This window comes from Toxorhynchites rutilus, chromosome 3, assembly GCF_029784135.1.
Source record: "Toxorhynchites rutilus septentrionalis strain SRP chromosome 3, ASM2978413v1, whole genome shotgun sequence".
In the NCBI taxonomy this organism is placed as follows: domain Eukaryota; kingdom Metazoa; phylum Arthropoda; class Insecta; order Diptera; family Culicidae; genus Toxorhynchites; species Toxorhynchites rutilus.
This window is the reverse complement of record NC_073746.1, coordinates 266,578,985-266,597,564: the sequence shown is the minus strand read 5'-3', so window position 1 is coordinate 266,597,564 and position 18,580 is coordinate 266,578,985. Positions and strand designations below refer to the sequence as shown.

At 36.6% G+C, this 18,580-nt stretch overlaps 1 protein-coding gene across 2 annotated transcripts in view; it reads left to right on the top strand.

Annotated features, from left to right (window-relative positions):
* Positions 1–7,618, top strand: part of LOC129775902 (ATP-binding cassette subfamily G member 4-like) — a 56,892-nt gene extending 49,274 nt beyond the window's left edge. For both annotated transcript variants that reach the window (XM_055781125.1, XM_055781124.1), the window contains one exon: positions 5,824–7,618. In XM_055781125.1, the coding sequence (XP_055637100.1) occupies positions 5,824–6,324 (501 nt within the window). In that variant the 3' untranslated portion in view covers positions 6,325–7,618. The remainder of the gene's footprint in view (positions 1–5,823) is intronic.
* The last annotated feature ends 10,962 nt before the right edge of the window (positions 7,619–18,580 follow it).

Below are 18,580 nucleotides of genomic sequence, written 5' to 3'. Positions count from 1 at the left end.
CGTGGACAGAAAAAGCACGATTTTAAACTCCCCCCTCCCCCTCCGTGGACAAGCGTGGACATTTTCATACCCCTCCCCCTGTTGTCCACGTGGACATTTTTCTTGATTTTATTAGAATAATTCGGGAAATAACTGAATTGCGCATGAATTAAATTTTAATTCCATTTAAGTTTATTTTGTTTCAAATTTTTCTTGCTGAACCCTGCCACGTTTGCCGTGGCTCATTGGTTTATTATGACAGAAAAATGAGTAGTAAAACAAAGCAAATATTCCATATGAGTTTAATTTTGAAATACTTGTATGTTTTTTGTTCATTGTTTTTGAAAGGCTTTAAACTTTGCAGTTCATTCGTCTCTAATTAAAATACTTGTAATACTTTGTTTTTCTATTATCTTAAAGGCAATCTGCCATCTGGTTTGTCAACACGGAAACGCACAATATCCAGTTGAACAATCCGCATCCGAAAATAAATTACAAAATTCCAAGGATTGATCTTGAGCAAAGCCAATCGAATAAAATTAAATAGATTTAAAATCACTATCAGATACAATTTAAGCTCACGATTTTTGAACACATGCAAAGAATTGTGTTACTGTCACAAAGAATACATATTCAATACTAGAAAGTTAATTTACCTACACAGATTTATTTCAGAAGTGTGCTTATTTCATCTGGAAATCTTGAAGCTTCTTGAGGCGTTGGCAGTAGCAACAACAATTTTTGAAGTGGCTCGTATCTTGTGTTATAATATGAGCTCCATCAGAGCTCGAGTTTTTGAAGCGCACAAAAACGAACAGAACGATTTTATATACATATACTCTTTTTCTATCATTTAAAAAGAATTTCAAAAAAAAAGAAAAGATAAAGTAGGAAGCATGTACTGATATCTATAGATCCTCACTTGACAAAGGATGAGGAGTAAAAGGTCGAAATTTTTCAGAGATTTCGGAACGCCTGAATCTTCGATATAAATGATGACATTAAGATAAAAAATACAGCATTTTCATGCTACAAATTTCTAGTGGGTGATGTGTATATGTGTTGTAGATAAAATACTTTGCAAGAAAAGATAACGCGTTTATAGTTTGTTTTCAAAGTTTCTCTAGATTTTGAGAATATATGCTTAAAAGCAATCCAATCAACATGATTTCGCGTCCATTTTATTCATAGAGAGTTTCAGTAGAACTATTTACTACAGAGGTATTCTCTATCGAATGAAAAATTATCCCTTGATTTCGAATTAAGAATATTTCATGAAATAATGAACGCACAGCAAATCGATGGTCAAATCTACTTATCGCAATCTTGGAAATATTTAATACATGGTCCAGTTGATGCTTTGACGAATGCATTATTTTATAACAGAGTTATAGCGTTTCAAAGATCACTCAAAACATTTTCGACATTTCGCCACAGGAAATGTCGGTTCATTCACACAATCAATTCACTTTTAGTCATCAGCGCAATAGAAACCTTTTCCGCAATAGTTTCAAAGGGTACTAATACCTTATTAAAAATATTTTCAATATCTATATATATTTTTTTATTTTTCAACTGCTTATTGACCATCCTGCATTGCGTGTCTAGATAGCTTCCAAAATGCTCGTGGGGAAAAAAAATCAAAAAACTCACGACTCAATAATTTTTTACTAATCTTGCACGATAAGTTATTTGTATTGCTCTTTAGTTTTCCTCCACTTAAATCCTTATTAAAACGTCACAGTTTACCAGAGAGCAATTCAACGCCAAATTAATCCTCCGCTGCCCCGATCCTCCCCATTTTATTGAAATTTCGTTCATTTTTTCCAAAAATGGCCCTGAAGCCTGTTGCCCGATTGAAACATTTTTTTTGAGAAATTCATTAACCTTCTATTATTTTTTTTTATAAATGTTCAAACTATTGAGAAAACTTTCTCATAAATTGAATAAAATATCGAAAACTATTATATCTGTTTAAAATAATATTATTATATATAGGTTATTAGGTAGCTGATCCGAAAAATTTGAAGAGATAGGGGATCATAAAAAATCTTCCACGCTGATGATCAAATCTTAACTACGAAAGAATTATTGAACTTTTCCTTGAGACCGGTTTTTTGCCTTAAAATGACTGAACTGAAAAGTCAAAAAGTGCGCACGATGCTTTCATTTGAGGAAAACTTGCATAAACATTATGTTGTGAACACATTTAAATTAGTGGAAGATAACAAGAAGGATAATAGTGTGGTGTCAAGGAAGGAACTGTAGAGTGGTTGGAGAGCTTCAATTTGGCTGATAGAAACAATCCAGTTTATCATGCATTTTTGGAAAATTAATTAAAAACACAAAATTTGAAGTTGGTACCTTACATTTGATAGTTGATCCTGGGTTCTATTAATTTTACAATTGCATTCTATGCAAAATTTTCTTATCTTTCAAATGAACAGTATAATTATTCTAAGGAGCGTACTTTCTAAATTAAAGTCAGTTCAAGACATAAAATTAGACTTAACAAAAATTCAACAATGTCCAAGTTGAGAATTGACTACATGCGTAGGATTTTTTCATCAAATATGATCCTCTATCACCTCCTGATATATTCTATAATTTATCAGAACACTGGCTCAACGACTAGTGATGCATAGACAATCTCCTGCAAATGTAAATATTTATTCCTAGAAATTAATGGAATGAAAATACTTTGGAAAAATGATTTTACACGCAATTCTGTATGAAAAACTATACAGACGTTGTTATCATATATTGTTCTCGAGATATAACAAAACGTATAGAAAATTATAATTGATAAAAATCATTTACGCATATCATGGAATCTCAACCATCATGGAATCGTTTAATTTTTATAGTTTTGGCTATGAGGGCTATGCATACCCCGTAACTATAAAAGTTCGATCATAGGAAATAGTTGGTCATTCACAATTTACGTGAGATATTTTTATAACACAGATTTCACTGAAGAAGATCCATGATATGAGAGAAAATATATGAACGTTTGCCTGGGCAGCACTCTCAGGCTTCTCAATCCGTTTATTGATAAATACGGAGAGAAAATTCTTCCTGTCCACGTGGACTCAGTCTATACCCCCTCTCCCCTCTCCGTGGACAAGAGTGGACATTTTCTTACCCCCTACCCTCCCTAAAGTTGTCCACGTGGTATGTGGACAGCCCCTACAGGAAATGAACAAATTCTATGTTTCTGTCATGGCTCGGATGGTTGAGTTAATCATTTGCACACTTCTCTTTTTTCATCTGCTTTGTCATGGCTCGGGTGGTTGAGTTAATTGCCAGATGCACAAAAAAACGAGCAGAATAAGGGACCTTTGTTGTTTCGGGCACAGAAAGATTCTGAGAATTTTCCTCAGAGGAGATGCAATACTTATACGCTAGCGACAGTTTATTTACTATGCAAGGGTGGAGTTTACTTTCGAAATAATCTCTTTTCGCTACCCCCTTCGTTGTTTCTATTCTAGCGGCTACATAAGTTGCCCGTTATTGACAGCTCTGTTCGGGAAAGCACATGGACAGAACAAATGTATGGGGAAATGGAAATGCTTCTAATGTATAGCATATAGAACAAAGCTTAGAAAATTTTCGATTCGATTGGTATGTAAATCGTTAAAACCCGTTTGCAGCTGAAAAAAGTTATTAACATTAACTTTATTTCATAAAAACGTGACCTGTTTTCTGATTTGATACCCTTAATGTAAGATGTAGTCCTACGTCGAAAATGGGTGCTTTTAGGGTATGACATAAAAAACCCATTTGTGTAAATTTGTTTTACCGTGTATTTTTCCTTCGGTTTCGACAACTGGTTGTTTACATCTGACACAAACATAATTTTCGTAGCTCTTTAGCCAACTTTTCGCTTGTAGTGACGTCTTTTTGACGCTGAGGAAGCTTCCGGAAAATGGGTGGAAAGGAAATCTCAACACAGGTCCGAAATTAGATTGTGCGCGACCTCCGGCGTAAGAATTCTCAACGAAACATTGCTGGGAAGTATGGGGTAAGCCGTGGTGCGGTCCAGCTGATCATTCGAAAGCATCAGATGCTCGGCAGCGTGGCCGATCAACCGGGAAGAGGACTGAAATGAAGGACTGATGCAAGAACGGACACGCTATTTCATCAGGGATGTAAAGAACAATTATTCGGGCGATTAAATGAATGTTGAATCGAGTGTGGCGTGGGCCTCTAGAGCCGGCATTTACAACCAACTGTGAAGCACGATGTTTGAAGCATCATGGTGTGGGCTGCTTCTTGGGGCTGGGGTGGGAAACATAGCGCAGGTCAACGATACGGTATTGTGACTATGGTTACATCGACATTTTGTGCGCGAACCTGGAAGAATACATGCTGAGAATGGGACTACACCTACCAACAAGATAAGAACCCGAAGCATACTGCGAAGAAAACAGCAGCAATTTTCTGATCGGCCCGGAACAAACTAATGGTGTGGCCCCGACTTGAATCCTATTGAGAATTTATGGGCGATTTTGAACAAACCTGACGTTACGAACAAGCAAAACTATTTTGCTGCGTTAAAGAAGACTTGGGACGAGCTGGACCCCAACACTCCCGGTGACATCGTGCATCTTTGACCATTGCTTCACATCTGATCTGCCCAACAGATCACTAATACATATGCACGCTGCAAGCGCCCTATTGCGTGTTGGAATGTGTGAGTGCCACATGAATACACTGAGAGAAATAAATAGTAAATATAACGATTTTTTTTGTAAATACTACCAATCTATAGTCATTTTCGACCGTACTAATAAACACATATGTCAAGCAGAACCATGATTCGGAAGCCCAATATCGGTTACATTTTCTCGCCGAAAATGCACGTATTAGAATTATATCCTTATTATACCTCCGTATTGCCTTATGGGAACAATGAAAATGGTTAATACGCGCTTTTCTCACCAGTTTTTAGATATGACAATATCCAAGCTTACTAATGTTTTCGAGTAAAATATACTAATCTTTGGTAGGGATGCGGGTTTGTTGACAATATGTACAAAAAATTTGTACATTCTACTAATTTTGCATTACCAAATGTATTTGGTAGTTTTCGACCGAGGATTTTTCTAAGTGTAGCTGCAGCAAAAGTAACTGCAAATGTAACACGCTGCTTAGGAAACTTTTCCAGAGATACGGTCTGTGCCCCTATGGAGGAATTTGTTGTTCGTGGTTCATTTTCTCAAAACCTTGGAAGTTCTTAAAAACCAGAATGTTACAAAATTCAAACATTCGCTGGCATCTTCATCCTGCCAGAATACCTGGTCCTTCAAAACCAATGAAAATTCATGTTCAAGTCATGTACGTTATTCTCAGAATACAAACCTCAGCAAAGAAGATCAACGATATAAAGAAAATATTCGACCTTGCAGCACTACCAGACAGCTCAACGCTTTTATTGATAAATAGGGATAAATTTCTTAGAAATGCAGAATAGACTTCATATATTATTGAAAACAGCAGATATTTTTTTTCAAAATATTCATTAAACTTGTCCACGTGAACATCATCGATACCCCCTCCCTCCTCACCGTGGACATTTTCGTAACTCCTACACCCCACCACCCCTGAAGTTGTCCACGTGGTATGTGGACATCCACTGTAGTAATTTTCCCTTTTAGGGTAATGTTTACTGAAAACCGGCCGTTCTCGTTGTACACGAGGAGTTTAAGAAAGATGTACATATCAAACAGGCGAACCACTGTTATAATTACGATTTGTCACCAGCGGTCGACGCTCTGGCCAATCCTGATATAGAGCCACGTACAAATTTTCCCATATTGATGATTTCCTCCTCTTTTTCAGGTATTATTCACCAGCGTCTACGTGATCGTTGTATACTATCTTACCTCCCAGCCACTGGAACCCAAGCGAGCGGGCATGTTCGTCCTAATTTGTATCTTAACTTCTCTGGTAGCGCAGAGTCTCGGGCTGCTGATTGGTGCCGGAATGAGTGTGGAGACGGGTGTTTTTTTGGGCCCGGTGTCCACCATCCCGATCATACTGTTCTCCGGCTTCTTCGTCAACTTCGACGTCATTCCGAAATACCTACAGTGGCTAACGTACGTCAGCTACGTGCGGTACGGTTTCGAGGGCGCAATGGTCTCGGTTTACGGCATGGACCGGGAGAAACTTCAGTGTACCGAAATCTACTGCCACTATCGCAGCCCGCAGAAATTTCTCGAGGAAATGTCGATGGACAAGGCCGAGTACTGGATCGACGCAACGGCACTATTCGGTTTCTTCATAGGGCTACGCGTAGTTGCCTATTTGGTGCTACGCTGGAAACTGCATTCCATCCGTTAAGTACCAACACTGACACTCAGAACCTGTATTTGATTTCTACCTAGTTCTGCTTTTGTAATCGATATTTGTGCGCAGACTATGAGGTAATTATTTAGGACCCACTAAGCCACCTTTGCTATAAGCATATAATGCTTCGTGATAGGGATGATCAATTTTTTTAACCTGATTGTAATCCAGATACAGAATATTTTGGAAGATAGTCACTAGCGGTACATTAGAGTCGTACATAAATAAAAAATCCCACATTGTAGTTGCTGCATGAACTCGAATAGTGCTGTCACCGCCTTCCATAGCCATGACCAAGTGTATTCAAACCAGTCGTTGAAAAGTTGATCACTCCGCTTGCGAAAATGAATTCAAGAAACCGAAAGTATATTATTCAATATATCATACACTCATTCTCACCTGCGAATATTTAAATCAAATCAAACCACATCAACATACACTCAAACAAATCTACAAGTGAAACGCGTTTAGTCAAAATTTATTAATTACTAGCTTAGATTATCGAAACAGACGGTGATGTTTCTGTTTAGCGCGTTATTCAAAGAGCGAAAGCTAAAAAAAACACACAAGACAACATAATATACAACTGCTAAAACCATACCAACCCTTTTGTTCGCTAAAATTGCATTGTCTCATCGAGCCGGGTAGTTTATACAACATAAATTATTAAACGAAATGAACGAGGAATAGCAGCCAGGAGTTGCGAGCAGTGTACTCAACTCGGCAAATTAGACATATAACGTGCGGAACGTGTGATAGGAGTGATCAATTAAATTTGCAAGCATTAAATTATTTGTGAGAGTATATCAGTATGATAATTTAGCATAAGTCAGAAAGTGAAATGAACATTTTTTTTATGGATAAAACGTGCAAATAAGAGCAAACTACACACAAGGCATCGGGAAACAAGGTTATGGGTTTATTCTTGCAACAGCGTGATATCGTTTTCTTGAATTCTATCATTTGAAGACAATATTCCTCGGAGTAGATTTTAGACGATTAAATTTAAATTGAGAAAATTCTCCGAAACGATCGAACAAGATATTTGTACCACGAAATATCGCTAAGCGAATATTCATTTTTCTTCGATCGCTCTAGAGAAAGTAATCCTTTTCACCAGTCCTATGTTAAGCCACGTATTATATATGTTCTGAAACAAGAATGAAAAGAGACAGAGCGAAGGACATCTCGGTGTGATTCTGAGCGCAGTAGCGAGCTGGGCACACTTTTTGGTGATTTTTAGCTACGAATTAGTGTGATATAAAACTTCATTTTACAAATTTATAAACAGCTGGCAAATCAATCATTTATCATTGAAAGAACATCCCTTTGGTTTTCTAAGTATGATATCCAGACCCTAGATCTTTCCATCAAATAATCGCAGAGAGCACGGTCAGTTTTCTTCAGACAGATAGACACTCTTTTAAATTCATATGAGATCACCGGGAATGGCTCCGATGAATAATGCATAGCTGTTCATTCACATTTACTCTCAGAGCAGTTGCAACTTATTTCCATCGTTTTAGTAGATCGTGGAATTGACAATCGCCAGACTAGATTGTACTTCGATCAAAGAAGGCAGAGTCTAACTCGAAGAAAGTGTGAATAGGTACATATTAATGATTTCGCAAAAAAGTTCATTCATTGGATTGAAAAACCTTCGCAGAAACGAACAGCAGACAGAGGAGGCGATTTGGTGCAGCAGAGGATTGACCGTGGTGTTGCCGACGAAGAAAATTTTTTTATAAAGTGAACCACGTGACCAAATAGGGTAAAGAAATAATATCGCACGAAAACTGAAAATATGTTTTTTTGTTTTATTGCATTTGTGTTTTGTTCAGTTTTTGTTTCATGTGTAAGAATCGACCTTTACAGATGGTAGGTAAGTCAAGAAATAGTTAATAGTGCGTTAGATGATCAAAAAGTGTGAGAAAACATTGATTATAATATTTTTAATTGGTTTTATTTGTCTTCTTTACAGCCTTATTCTATAAGCGTTAATTCACTCGTCTCGTTTATTTTAATATTCCAGGATACGAGCTCGACGAGAAACAGACGAGTAGTTCGTCTGATTCTACGGCTAGAAAGCTAGTGAATTATTGTTTGTGTTTGATCAGTGTTGATAGGTTTGTTCACTTTGTTGATTTGAAGTATCGGTATCCCTTTGTTCCACGTTTATCTTCAGACATTTCTGCACATTTTATTAACCCTCCTGTACTCGCGTGCAAAATCATAACACGTATTCGCGCACGGTGTCACAGACCGAAAGTTGAATTTATCTGTAGTGTTGCTATTGCATATTTTTCAGGTTTTATTGGCATTTATTTGAAGAAAAGGGTATAATTGAATGAAAAAACTCCAGAAAATATGATTTCTTCGTCATTATTCAGTTTTAACAGTCATCCAATTCAGCCTCTTCAAAACAGAGTAATTTTTTTTATACTCCAACAAAAATAACGACATTCAACTTTTTTTTTCCTGTTATTAATTAAACTTGAAAAAAAACTTGAAACACTTACAAAACAACTAGGAATGTTTTGACGTAGGATTACGTCTTTCGGGAACATATTGGGGTACAAATTGAAAATCGAAAATCGAGCGCACCGTGAAAATTATCCAATTTCAAATGCTTATTGCTCAGTCATTTTATGATGGATTGATGAGATTTTTGCGTCATTCAATTCCGGCACTCTATAACAATTTTTTACATTGACTAAAATAATATATGTCATGAAACTAACTATCGAACAATTAAAAAATCTCAACCCCCATCCTAACGGAAATACCCATTTCTGATAGGTCGAAATTGAAGACACATGCGGCGGGTCCCTAACAGAGACATCTAAACCAAGCTGCCTGGGGGAAATCGGCATTGCAGATACATAAAAGTAGGGGGAGCTTTTATTCTCACCGACATGTATTCCCTAACAGAGATTTCTAATCCAAGGTGTCTGGGGGAAATCAGCATGTAAATACCCTCGTGGTCGATAGTTTAACTAACGACGCGCACAAATGGATAGTGCTCATTGTAACTAGCGTGGGCATTGCTGATTGCATACGTGCTGGCGGATAAGTTCGGAGTGATGAACGAGTTTTTTTTTTGTTATTTTCGTTCCAATAAGAATCTATCGATAGGTAGATTGAAGAATGATGTTTCAATGAGCTGAATAGAACTTATGCTAGATGGAATATAAATAAAATTAAAATTTGGAACTTTGATGTTGGTTGCTTCGTGAAATTTCATATCAATGACCGATCATGTATTTTGAAACTTTTAGCAGAACTGTAAGCGTAAAATTGTATATGGTAGCTATTGTGTTAAAATGACTTGAAATATGAAACAATTTTTTTTTCTCCCAACGAAAGTTCATGCGACAAGCAAAATTGGAAAAATGAAGGAGTATTCGAAAAAGTGATTCCACATATGCTCTATATATCGTATTGGGTGCTGTTCGCTCAATTGAAATTCGCCTTGAGGCATGTAGGATCGTGTTCCGTTGGGTTTAAAGCGAAAAGAAATGGGTTGAACACTCAGAAAAAAAAATTATAAATGAAATTACCTTTTCCATTTCAAATATATTTTCTCTATACTAAAGTAACACTTTTTTTCTGGTGATAAAATTTGTGTTCGATGATGATTGATGAGCTTTTTTTTCTTTATTTCATCCATACATTACACAGGAGCCATCTCGTCCAGGAATACAGAGGGCGGCTTTGGTACGTGATACGCACTATCTAATGACTAATCACCATCCTTCTATCATTACCACTCGATTATGGACACTGGTGGAGTGAACAAACATTTCCTAACAACCAGACAAAACTGACCCAAACCATCGAACGTAGATTGAAGAATGATGTTTCAATGAGCTGAATAGAACTTATGCTAGATGGAATATAAATAAAATCGAAGAGTTTTACAATTTATCCAAAATCAGCATGCAGCAGATAGCCTAACGGAATCCTACGTCAACTATGCGGTCGTGTCTTGGATACAACCCTCCTGTGACTTTTTTTTATCGGGATACTTATTTGCTGTAGTGATAGTATATTTAAGTCAATTTTATTGAAAGGACGTGTGTCACAACCACACACACGCAAGGCGGCATCGGTGGATATAAACATTCAAACGTCGTTTTTTCCCAAGACATACGTTTAGCCGCATGGCATAAAAATCGAGTTTTCGCATAATCACCAAGCCTTTATCTGTGTTTTTTGAAAAAATACTGGGGAATGTTCAATTTACAGGATAAATATTAGATGTGCAAAGTAAGAAGTTGGTCAGATTAGTGATTTACGTAGAATTTAAAGGAATGGCGAAAGGTATTCTATTGACGGAAGCGGGGCGGATAATAATAAAGATATTCAGTGAACAAAAGTTTTCTAATCGCTCGATCGTAACAAAAATTGATCTATCTAAGAAAGTGGTACGGAATTTCTTTAAATAATGCCAGAAATATGGGATATAACGACCAACAAATGGGAACACCAAAGTTACTTTGCGTCTTAAAGGTCGAATAAGACACGAAGCAACCAGGAAACGATGTCCTGCTCATACATTAAGGCAGAATCGGTTGTTCCAGTAACGAAGAGGCATATTGCGCGCATCTTGAATGAGTTACCAAACATCATGTGGAAGAAATCTCAAAGGAAACCGAAACTGACCGCCACTCATAAGCAGAACCATCTCATTTTCGCCCGGCAATACATGGAATGGAAACTAGAATGGAGAAATGTTGTATTTTCCGGAGAGAAAGTTCAATTTGGATGGTCCGGACAGTACAGTTGCTATTGGTACAATTTAAGTCAACGACATGTCGTGAGATCGAAGCGAAACTTTGGGGGCGGAAGTTTGACAGTGTGGAGAGTCGTTTCCTATCACAGCAAGCTTCTCACTCGTTTCATTTTCACCCGAATGAACTCCGAAAAGTATCTTCAATTACTGGAGGACGTTTTGATTGACCATATTGAGAATAACGCTACCGAGGATGTCGTTTTTTCAGCAGGATTATGCATAGATCCACGTTTCCGAGCAATCGAAGGCATAGTTTGCCGAGAAGGACATTCCATTTCTTGAAAGACCTGCTGGCAGTCGATTGCAATCCCATAGAGAACCTATGGAGAATCTTGGCCGAGATGGTCTATGCAAACGGATGACAATTTGACAACATTTCCAGTCTCAAGGCAGTATTTCAGGAATGTTGGGCTATAATCAATATGGTAACACTTTAAAAGCTGTCTGACCCAATGCCAAATCTAGTTTTCGAAGTGATCCGAAATGGAGGTGGACATACTAAATATTAGCTACCGATTGGACTCGAAATTTGCCGCAAAAATTTTTTTTATTGAAATTTTAGGATGCGGCTAAACGAATGTCCACCCTGATTCCACATATTTGAATTACTTAGAAAACAAAAAAAGTGAATTTATACTTTTTTTTAGAATGAATTCGATGAAAATAAACAATAATCGTCTTTTATGAGCAAAACTGTACAAAGAATTGATTTGTTTTTAAAAATATTGAGGAAAATAGGGTGCGGCTAAACGAATGTCTACCACTGTATAACAACGAACAATATATGAATTCGTTCAATCCGGTGACAAAAATGATTAAAATAAACTAAGAATAGTCCGGCAATGATCTTATGCATTATATTCAATAAATATTCCACGCCACTAACATTAATTTATACATTTCATTGAATAATATTCTAAAATAGGAAAGAAGGATCTTGTCCAAAAAAGTTACTCCTACAACATAGTTGGTTTTACTAGTTGTTTCAACATTTCTCCATCTATTACTACACAAGAAATTCGTCTGTTGCGTTCGAGGCATCATGCAATCTTATTTGCGCTGCAAATAGCGAAAACTTCCACCCTTCGTTCTTCATGCTAAACGTGTTCCCTTTCGAAAGAAAACAGTAACACAAGTCGGTATGTGTCTGTTGGAACTAAGAACAATTCTGCAACTTTCTGGGAATTTCATAAATATCATCCTCCATGAATAACGCAAGTTTCTTCGTGTAACAATTTTTTGTTTATACAAACAAAAAACTGTTACACGTTTACCTGCCATCTATTGATAAGGCAAGAGCCCAAACTCAAAGGAACTAGAACAATGTTGACATCAGGTTGCATCATAAATATGCGAGGTATAAATCAGATTTTCTTTTTTTCATCTACGACTGGTTATCTAACATTGAGTGACTGAAACAAAGGAGGACGAATATAGACGAGGAAACTCTTTATATCATCACGAAGGGTGGGCAGACCAATTGCTTACCACATCTGCAGACCGTAAATCACTAGCTATCGTGATCACTCCCTAGACAGTGTATCCAAGAAAATACTCAGCATTCTCTCCGCCAACATTGAACCTTTGCAAGAACCATATATTATATAAAAAGTTGATGGGGCCTAGGCGCACGGACGAGATCTTGACATAGAACTGTGATTGTGTGTAGTAATTGCATTTGAAAAGCGATTTTTTTTTGGTTCAAAATTTGTATTTTTTTCTTTTTGATAATCAAATGGAAGCCCTGAAAAAACCGTTTCCTGTATGAACTTGTATTCTTTAAACAGGTTAGATAATATCTCATCTAACGTGGTAGAATCCATTCATAAATGTACCAAAAATACAATTAAAGCCATTACTACCCTTTCTTCTGTTCATTAAATTATACAGAGTCATCATGTATCCTTTTTCAACACAAGTCTAAATAGTTAAGATCTACATAAATATAAGCCTAAGTCAAATAAATCTATGCCTTGTCCGGAACATTGTTTGTAGAGGGTTGTAATAACTTTATAGTCGGGTAATGTATATCGAGTATCCTATGGCCATGAGTGCTCTTCTGGGTGCGTTCTCGTGTAGCTGCTGTAGTAAATTGATGTCATTTGGTGTTAAGTTCTGCTTATGTATAGGAAAGGGAAAGGAGAATGGACAGAATGGTGCATTCGAAGAAATGAAGCGGGTTTCTTAGGAAGACATATATGGAGAACATAATATTAAGATCGCGACTACTCAAGCTATAATAATCTGGTATGCGTGAGTATACTTTTTCGAACTTCTAAATCAGCAGCCAGTTAAATTCATTAATTGCATTTTTTACATAACCAAACACCATGCTCGATATTATGACATCCTGGTAGGATTGGGCGATCCTTATAAAAAGATCGATCTTGTAGAATCGATTTTCCAAACAGCGTAGGGATCGATCCTCTGATTAAATCGGTACCAAAGAATCGATCTTTGAAAAATTGAACGTTTTTTTTTCGATTTATCTGCTTATTCTATATGAATGTCGTCTTTTCTTTGAACAGGGAATACAAATTTGATTTTTTTATTCAAACATCAAAAGCATTTTGCTTTTTCTCCAGCATAAAGGCCATAATGCATTTATCTTGTGCCGCCAGGCAGTCGTTTTATAAAATTAATTATTGAAAAAGCAACAACCGCTGACAATTATCCCATAAACGACAATCCTGCCATACATCTATCATGCAGTCGAAGCCGATTCTTTATTTTGGCGCCAGTTCTAAGAACAAATCTTTCGCCTGTAATTCATGTCAACATCAGGTTCAGTGATCCTATGCGCAACTGGTTACAGTACATCCCCTCAGTAGCTGCCGTTTTGTCTCTGTTAGCATTTGTGCAGAAGTAAATCGTAGAAGGAGCGAACCAAATGTTAACATTATGTTTAAAAAAATGTTAGTTGAGTTTTGGTGAGATAAAAAAAAATCGATGTATATTGAAAAACAAATCTACAAAAAGTTTTCCTGAGATCGAAAAGATCGGAAACAAAAAAATCGATTTTCTCGATTTTCTCGAGTACAAAAGATCGATCCAAAAATTTGTGTTGATTTACAGTTTAACGAAACATACAAATAAAAGACAAATTTCTGCATTACTAGAGAATTAATCAAGCATATGAAACCAAATTTCGCATGTGGAGGTTTTAGAGAGCAATACATATTTTGACGGTGGTTAGACATTCCACCCCCCTTTCTGAGGGGGAGCTGCCATACAAATGAAACATAAATTTCTATATAACTCGAAAACTAATCAAGCAAATGGAGCCAAATTTGACATGCGAAGGTTTTAGGGGACACGAAACATTTCTAATGTTGTTCAACACTCCTCTCACCTTTCTAAAGGGGGTGGTCTGCCATAGAAATGAAACACAAATTTCTGCATAACTCGAGAACTAATCAAGCAAATGGAACCAAATTTGGCATATGGAGGTTTTAGGGAGCAATAAATGTTTTTATGGTGGTTTGACACTCCTTTCCCCTCTCTAAAGAGAGGCTGCCATACAAATGAAGCATGCATTTCTGCATAATTCAAGAATTAAGTAAGCAAACGGAACCAAATTTGGCATGTGGAGGTTTTAGGGGGCAAAAAACATTTCTAATGTTGTTCAACACTCCTCTCACCTTTCTAAAGGGGGTGGTCTGCTATAGAAATGAAACACAAATTTCTGCATAACTCGAGAACTAATCAAGCAAATGGAACCAAATTTGGCATATGGAGGTTTTAGGGAGCAAGAAACATTTCTAATGTTGTTCAACACTCCTCTCACCTTTCTAAAGGGGGTGGTCTGCCATAGAAATGAAACACAAATTTCTGCATAACTCGAGAACTAATCAAGCAAATGGAACCAAATTTGGCATATGGAGGTTTTAGGGAGCAATAAATGTTTTTATGGTGGTTTGACACTCCTTTCCCCTCTCTAAAGAGAGTGGGGGAGGGTGCTAAACAAAGGGATCGATAAACGTTTCTATGGCAGTTCGATACTCCTCCCCCTCTCTTAAGGGTGGCTCCCATACATATAAATATTGGGCGGGACGAAGTTTGCCCGGTCAGCTAGTAACTGATAAATGCCTATTATCGGTAAATGAAGAATAATTCATTTTACGCGTCATCTCACATCGTGAGCTAACGCCCTAATTTAGGCAAAAAGATTGCTCGTTGCGTCGGGGAGGAAAGCGAGTGGTTAGTGCATTCGGAAGATAACATGCCTATTTTAATTGTCAAACTGTGAACTTTTTTTTACTATATTCACTGTTCATGTTATAAGCAAAAAAATTGCTTGATAAATTTCCAGTCTAATGGTATGTAACACACCATATGCCTCAATAACGATGAATCATGAATCATGAATGAATCGTTACATTTTTCGTAGAGTGACCCTCCCAATATAGCAATCAAAGACATAGTCCTATGTCATAAGTTAGGATTTTCCGGACCAGGAGGTGTACTATATCTCAACTGAAATTATAATGTTACCCGTTAAATGTAAATTACATTTGCAAAGCGGATTTCGCCAGGCACCTGGTTTAAGTCTTCAAGTGTTAAGAAAACACATTTGGGTGTGAACAAAAATTATCTTTTTGCTGATGATGTACAATTATACTTTGATTGTAATAGTGCCTCTGTTGTCCAAATATCTTAGAAAATTAATGATGATCAGAAGAGGATCCTAGATTGGTCGTCTGAAAATATGCTCACTTTAAATTTTACGAATACTAATGCAGTTTTTATATCGAATAGGGTAAATGATCTTGGTTTGTCCAATTTGGGGTGGTTTTACGCAACTAGTAAATGCAAATCGATTTTTCTTCATGAAAATCACACATAATCGATACGAGTTTGGGTTTGTTCAAAAGCCCCAAGTCTCTAGTTGCTAATACTACCATAAGGTGTTGAAATTATTCAAATTTTTATGTTTTTTAACGATTTTCCTTAAAGAAGAATTATGATCCACCTCTGATCATGGTTTGTCCGGTTTTAGAAATCTCCATTTTTGAATGAAAACATTCGAATTCACAATTAGATGTTGCATTTATCATTGCTTGAGTTTACTGTCATCATATTGATTCATTCATAATTTAGGCTTTCTTCAGAATATTGCCTTTTCTTGGGCATTTTAGAAGTGTTCACCTCAACACAATCAACGCAGAAAAACCATACTTCTGCTATGCGCGAAGCACACCATAAACAAACTGCAGCGCGCCAAGCGGTTGCCATAGAAATCATGTAGACAAAACAACATTATTGAATTGGACAACTCATGATCAGAATTGAGTTCACCAAAATGCGTTAATTGAATGGTTTAGCTATGTAAATCCGATACAAATGGTGAGCAAGCATGATGTTTACAATATTTATAAATGTTGTAATCCAGAAAAGGTCTGAATACGTGCCAAATAATCATCTGGTGATCGATTAAAAGCGATCGAATGAGGGGCGCATTGACACAAATAGAAGGTGTATTTTATAATCCTTTAAAACATGTGATTTCGTAAAAATATACTATCAAACTACTATAAATCATGTAAAAGGCAATTTCATTTATATGTTTCGAAACATTCGAAGGCCTTATTTGACACAGGAGCGCTGAATTAGAGCATTCAAAAAAGTGGGCAAACCATGATCATATTTTCGACTGGACAAACCAAGATCATTCACCCTAGTATTTCTCATAATTATTTGAGACCATCCTTAATCTCCTTAATAAAGACAACAACACAGCTGAATTCGTTGAAAATGCTACCAGTTAGGGTATTCGTATCCAATCAAATTTTGCATGGGATAAATATGTGTCTCCGCAATGTGGTAAATTTTTTGCGTGTTTACGTTTATTATACACTTCTTCATTCCTCACTATAGATACAAAATTAAAACTGTTCAAAAGTCTTATTTTTCCGTATTTTGTAGCATGCGATTTCATACTAGATGACGTGTCCAATCTTTCTTTTAATAAGTTAGAAGTAGCTTTGAATTCGTGCGTGCGCTATGTTTTCAATTTGAACAGATTCTCCCATGTTTCCCACTTGCAGCATCGCCTAATAGGATGCCCTCTGGTAAATTTTAGCAAACTACGTTGTTGCTTATTTTTGCACAGTCTCTCGAAAACAAAACAACCTGGTTATCTTTACCAGTAAGCTACAAATAATGCAAAGTACGGGAACTCATTTTTCGTTCGAGGAGTAGTCCATTGGAATTATTTACCTAGCAGTATATCTAATATTAATTCTTTCACAGCATTCAAGAGAGGATGTATTGAGCATTTTAATTTATAGTTTTTTCACCTTGATTTAATTGTTAAATTTTTAATAGTTTGTTATGCTTACTAAATATTGTTCACATGCGCTTGTTCTACCTTACATTCACCGATGTGACATACCCTTTACTTGCATATATTTGCGAAGAGAATTCCCCCAGGCACCCTGGTTTTAAAGTCCGTGTTAGGGAAACACATTTCGGTGGGAACAAAAATATACTTTGTCCAACATTTACAAGACCACTCTGATTCTATTTCGTTGCAACACAAACAGTTAGAATTTCAACAAGATACATTCATACATTATTGAATGCTTAGAATAAAGTATATTTAACGTCAATTTCGTTCAAAAGAGTTGTTTGTTTATTTATTGTGCTTAATTATGATAATTTCAGCTGTCCAAATTTTATAAGACCATTTCAAAATTCGTAAGTATTATCAATGAAAAATTCAAAACGATCGACTGAGTTACATGTCAATAATTGGTAACCTTGCCATTTCGGCTAATAACCTGTAAAATTCGTTTTGGAATACTATTTAATTCAAATGCTGCTGAACGAATTGCTCGATATTTTTCTATGTTTCCGAAATTGCGACCTTGAGCTCTTCAATCGTGGTATACCGTTTTCTCTCAGTGTAGTTTCTTCGTACGAGTATTCCCCAAAACCATTCAACGGGATTCAAGTCTGGTGAGCGAGCCGGCCAGTTCAAAAAAAAAGTTTTTGTTCCTCAATCCATTGCTTAGTTTCCTTGCTGGTATGAATAGTAGCATTGCTTTGCTGGAATGTGAATTTTTTGTGACGATATCCACGAAAAACCCATATAAGAGAGGTTTCCAGAGCATGTATGTAATCCTTGAATGATGTGAAAGCTAACTTGAGCTTTACGGTTGCACAGAATCCTGCTCAAACCATGCACGAGCCTCCACCAAAATTCTTGGTTGAAAAATACTGTTCCTTCTTCCGTAAATCACGCCAATACCAGTTGAAACCATCAGAACCATCCAAATTGAACATTTTTTCGTCAGTGAGGATAAACTATACATTGAAGATCTTTTCGTTATGGTAGGGAGCAAAATGTATTCTTTTAGAAACATTCTTCGTCACAACATACCATGTCCCACTGTCGGTTCATGTAAACTTTGACAAAACTTAGACGTCTTTTGACGTGAGATGGTGTAAGAT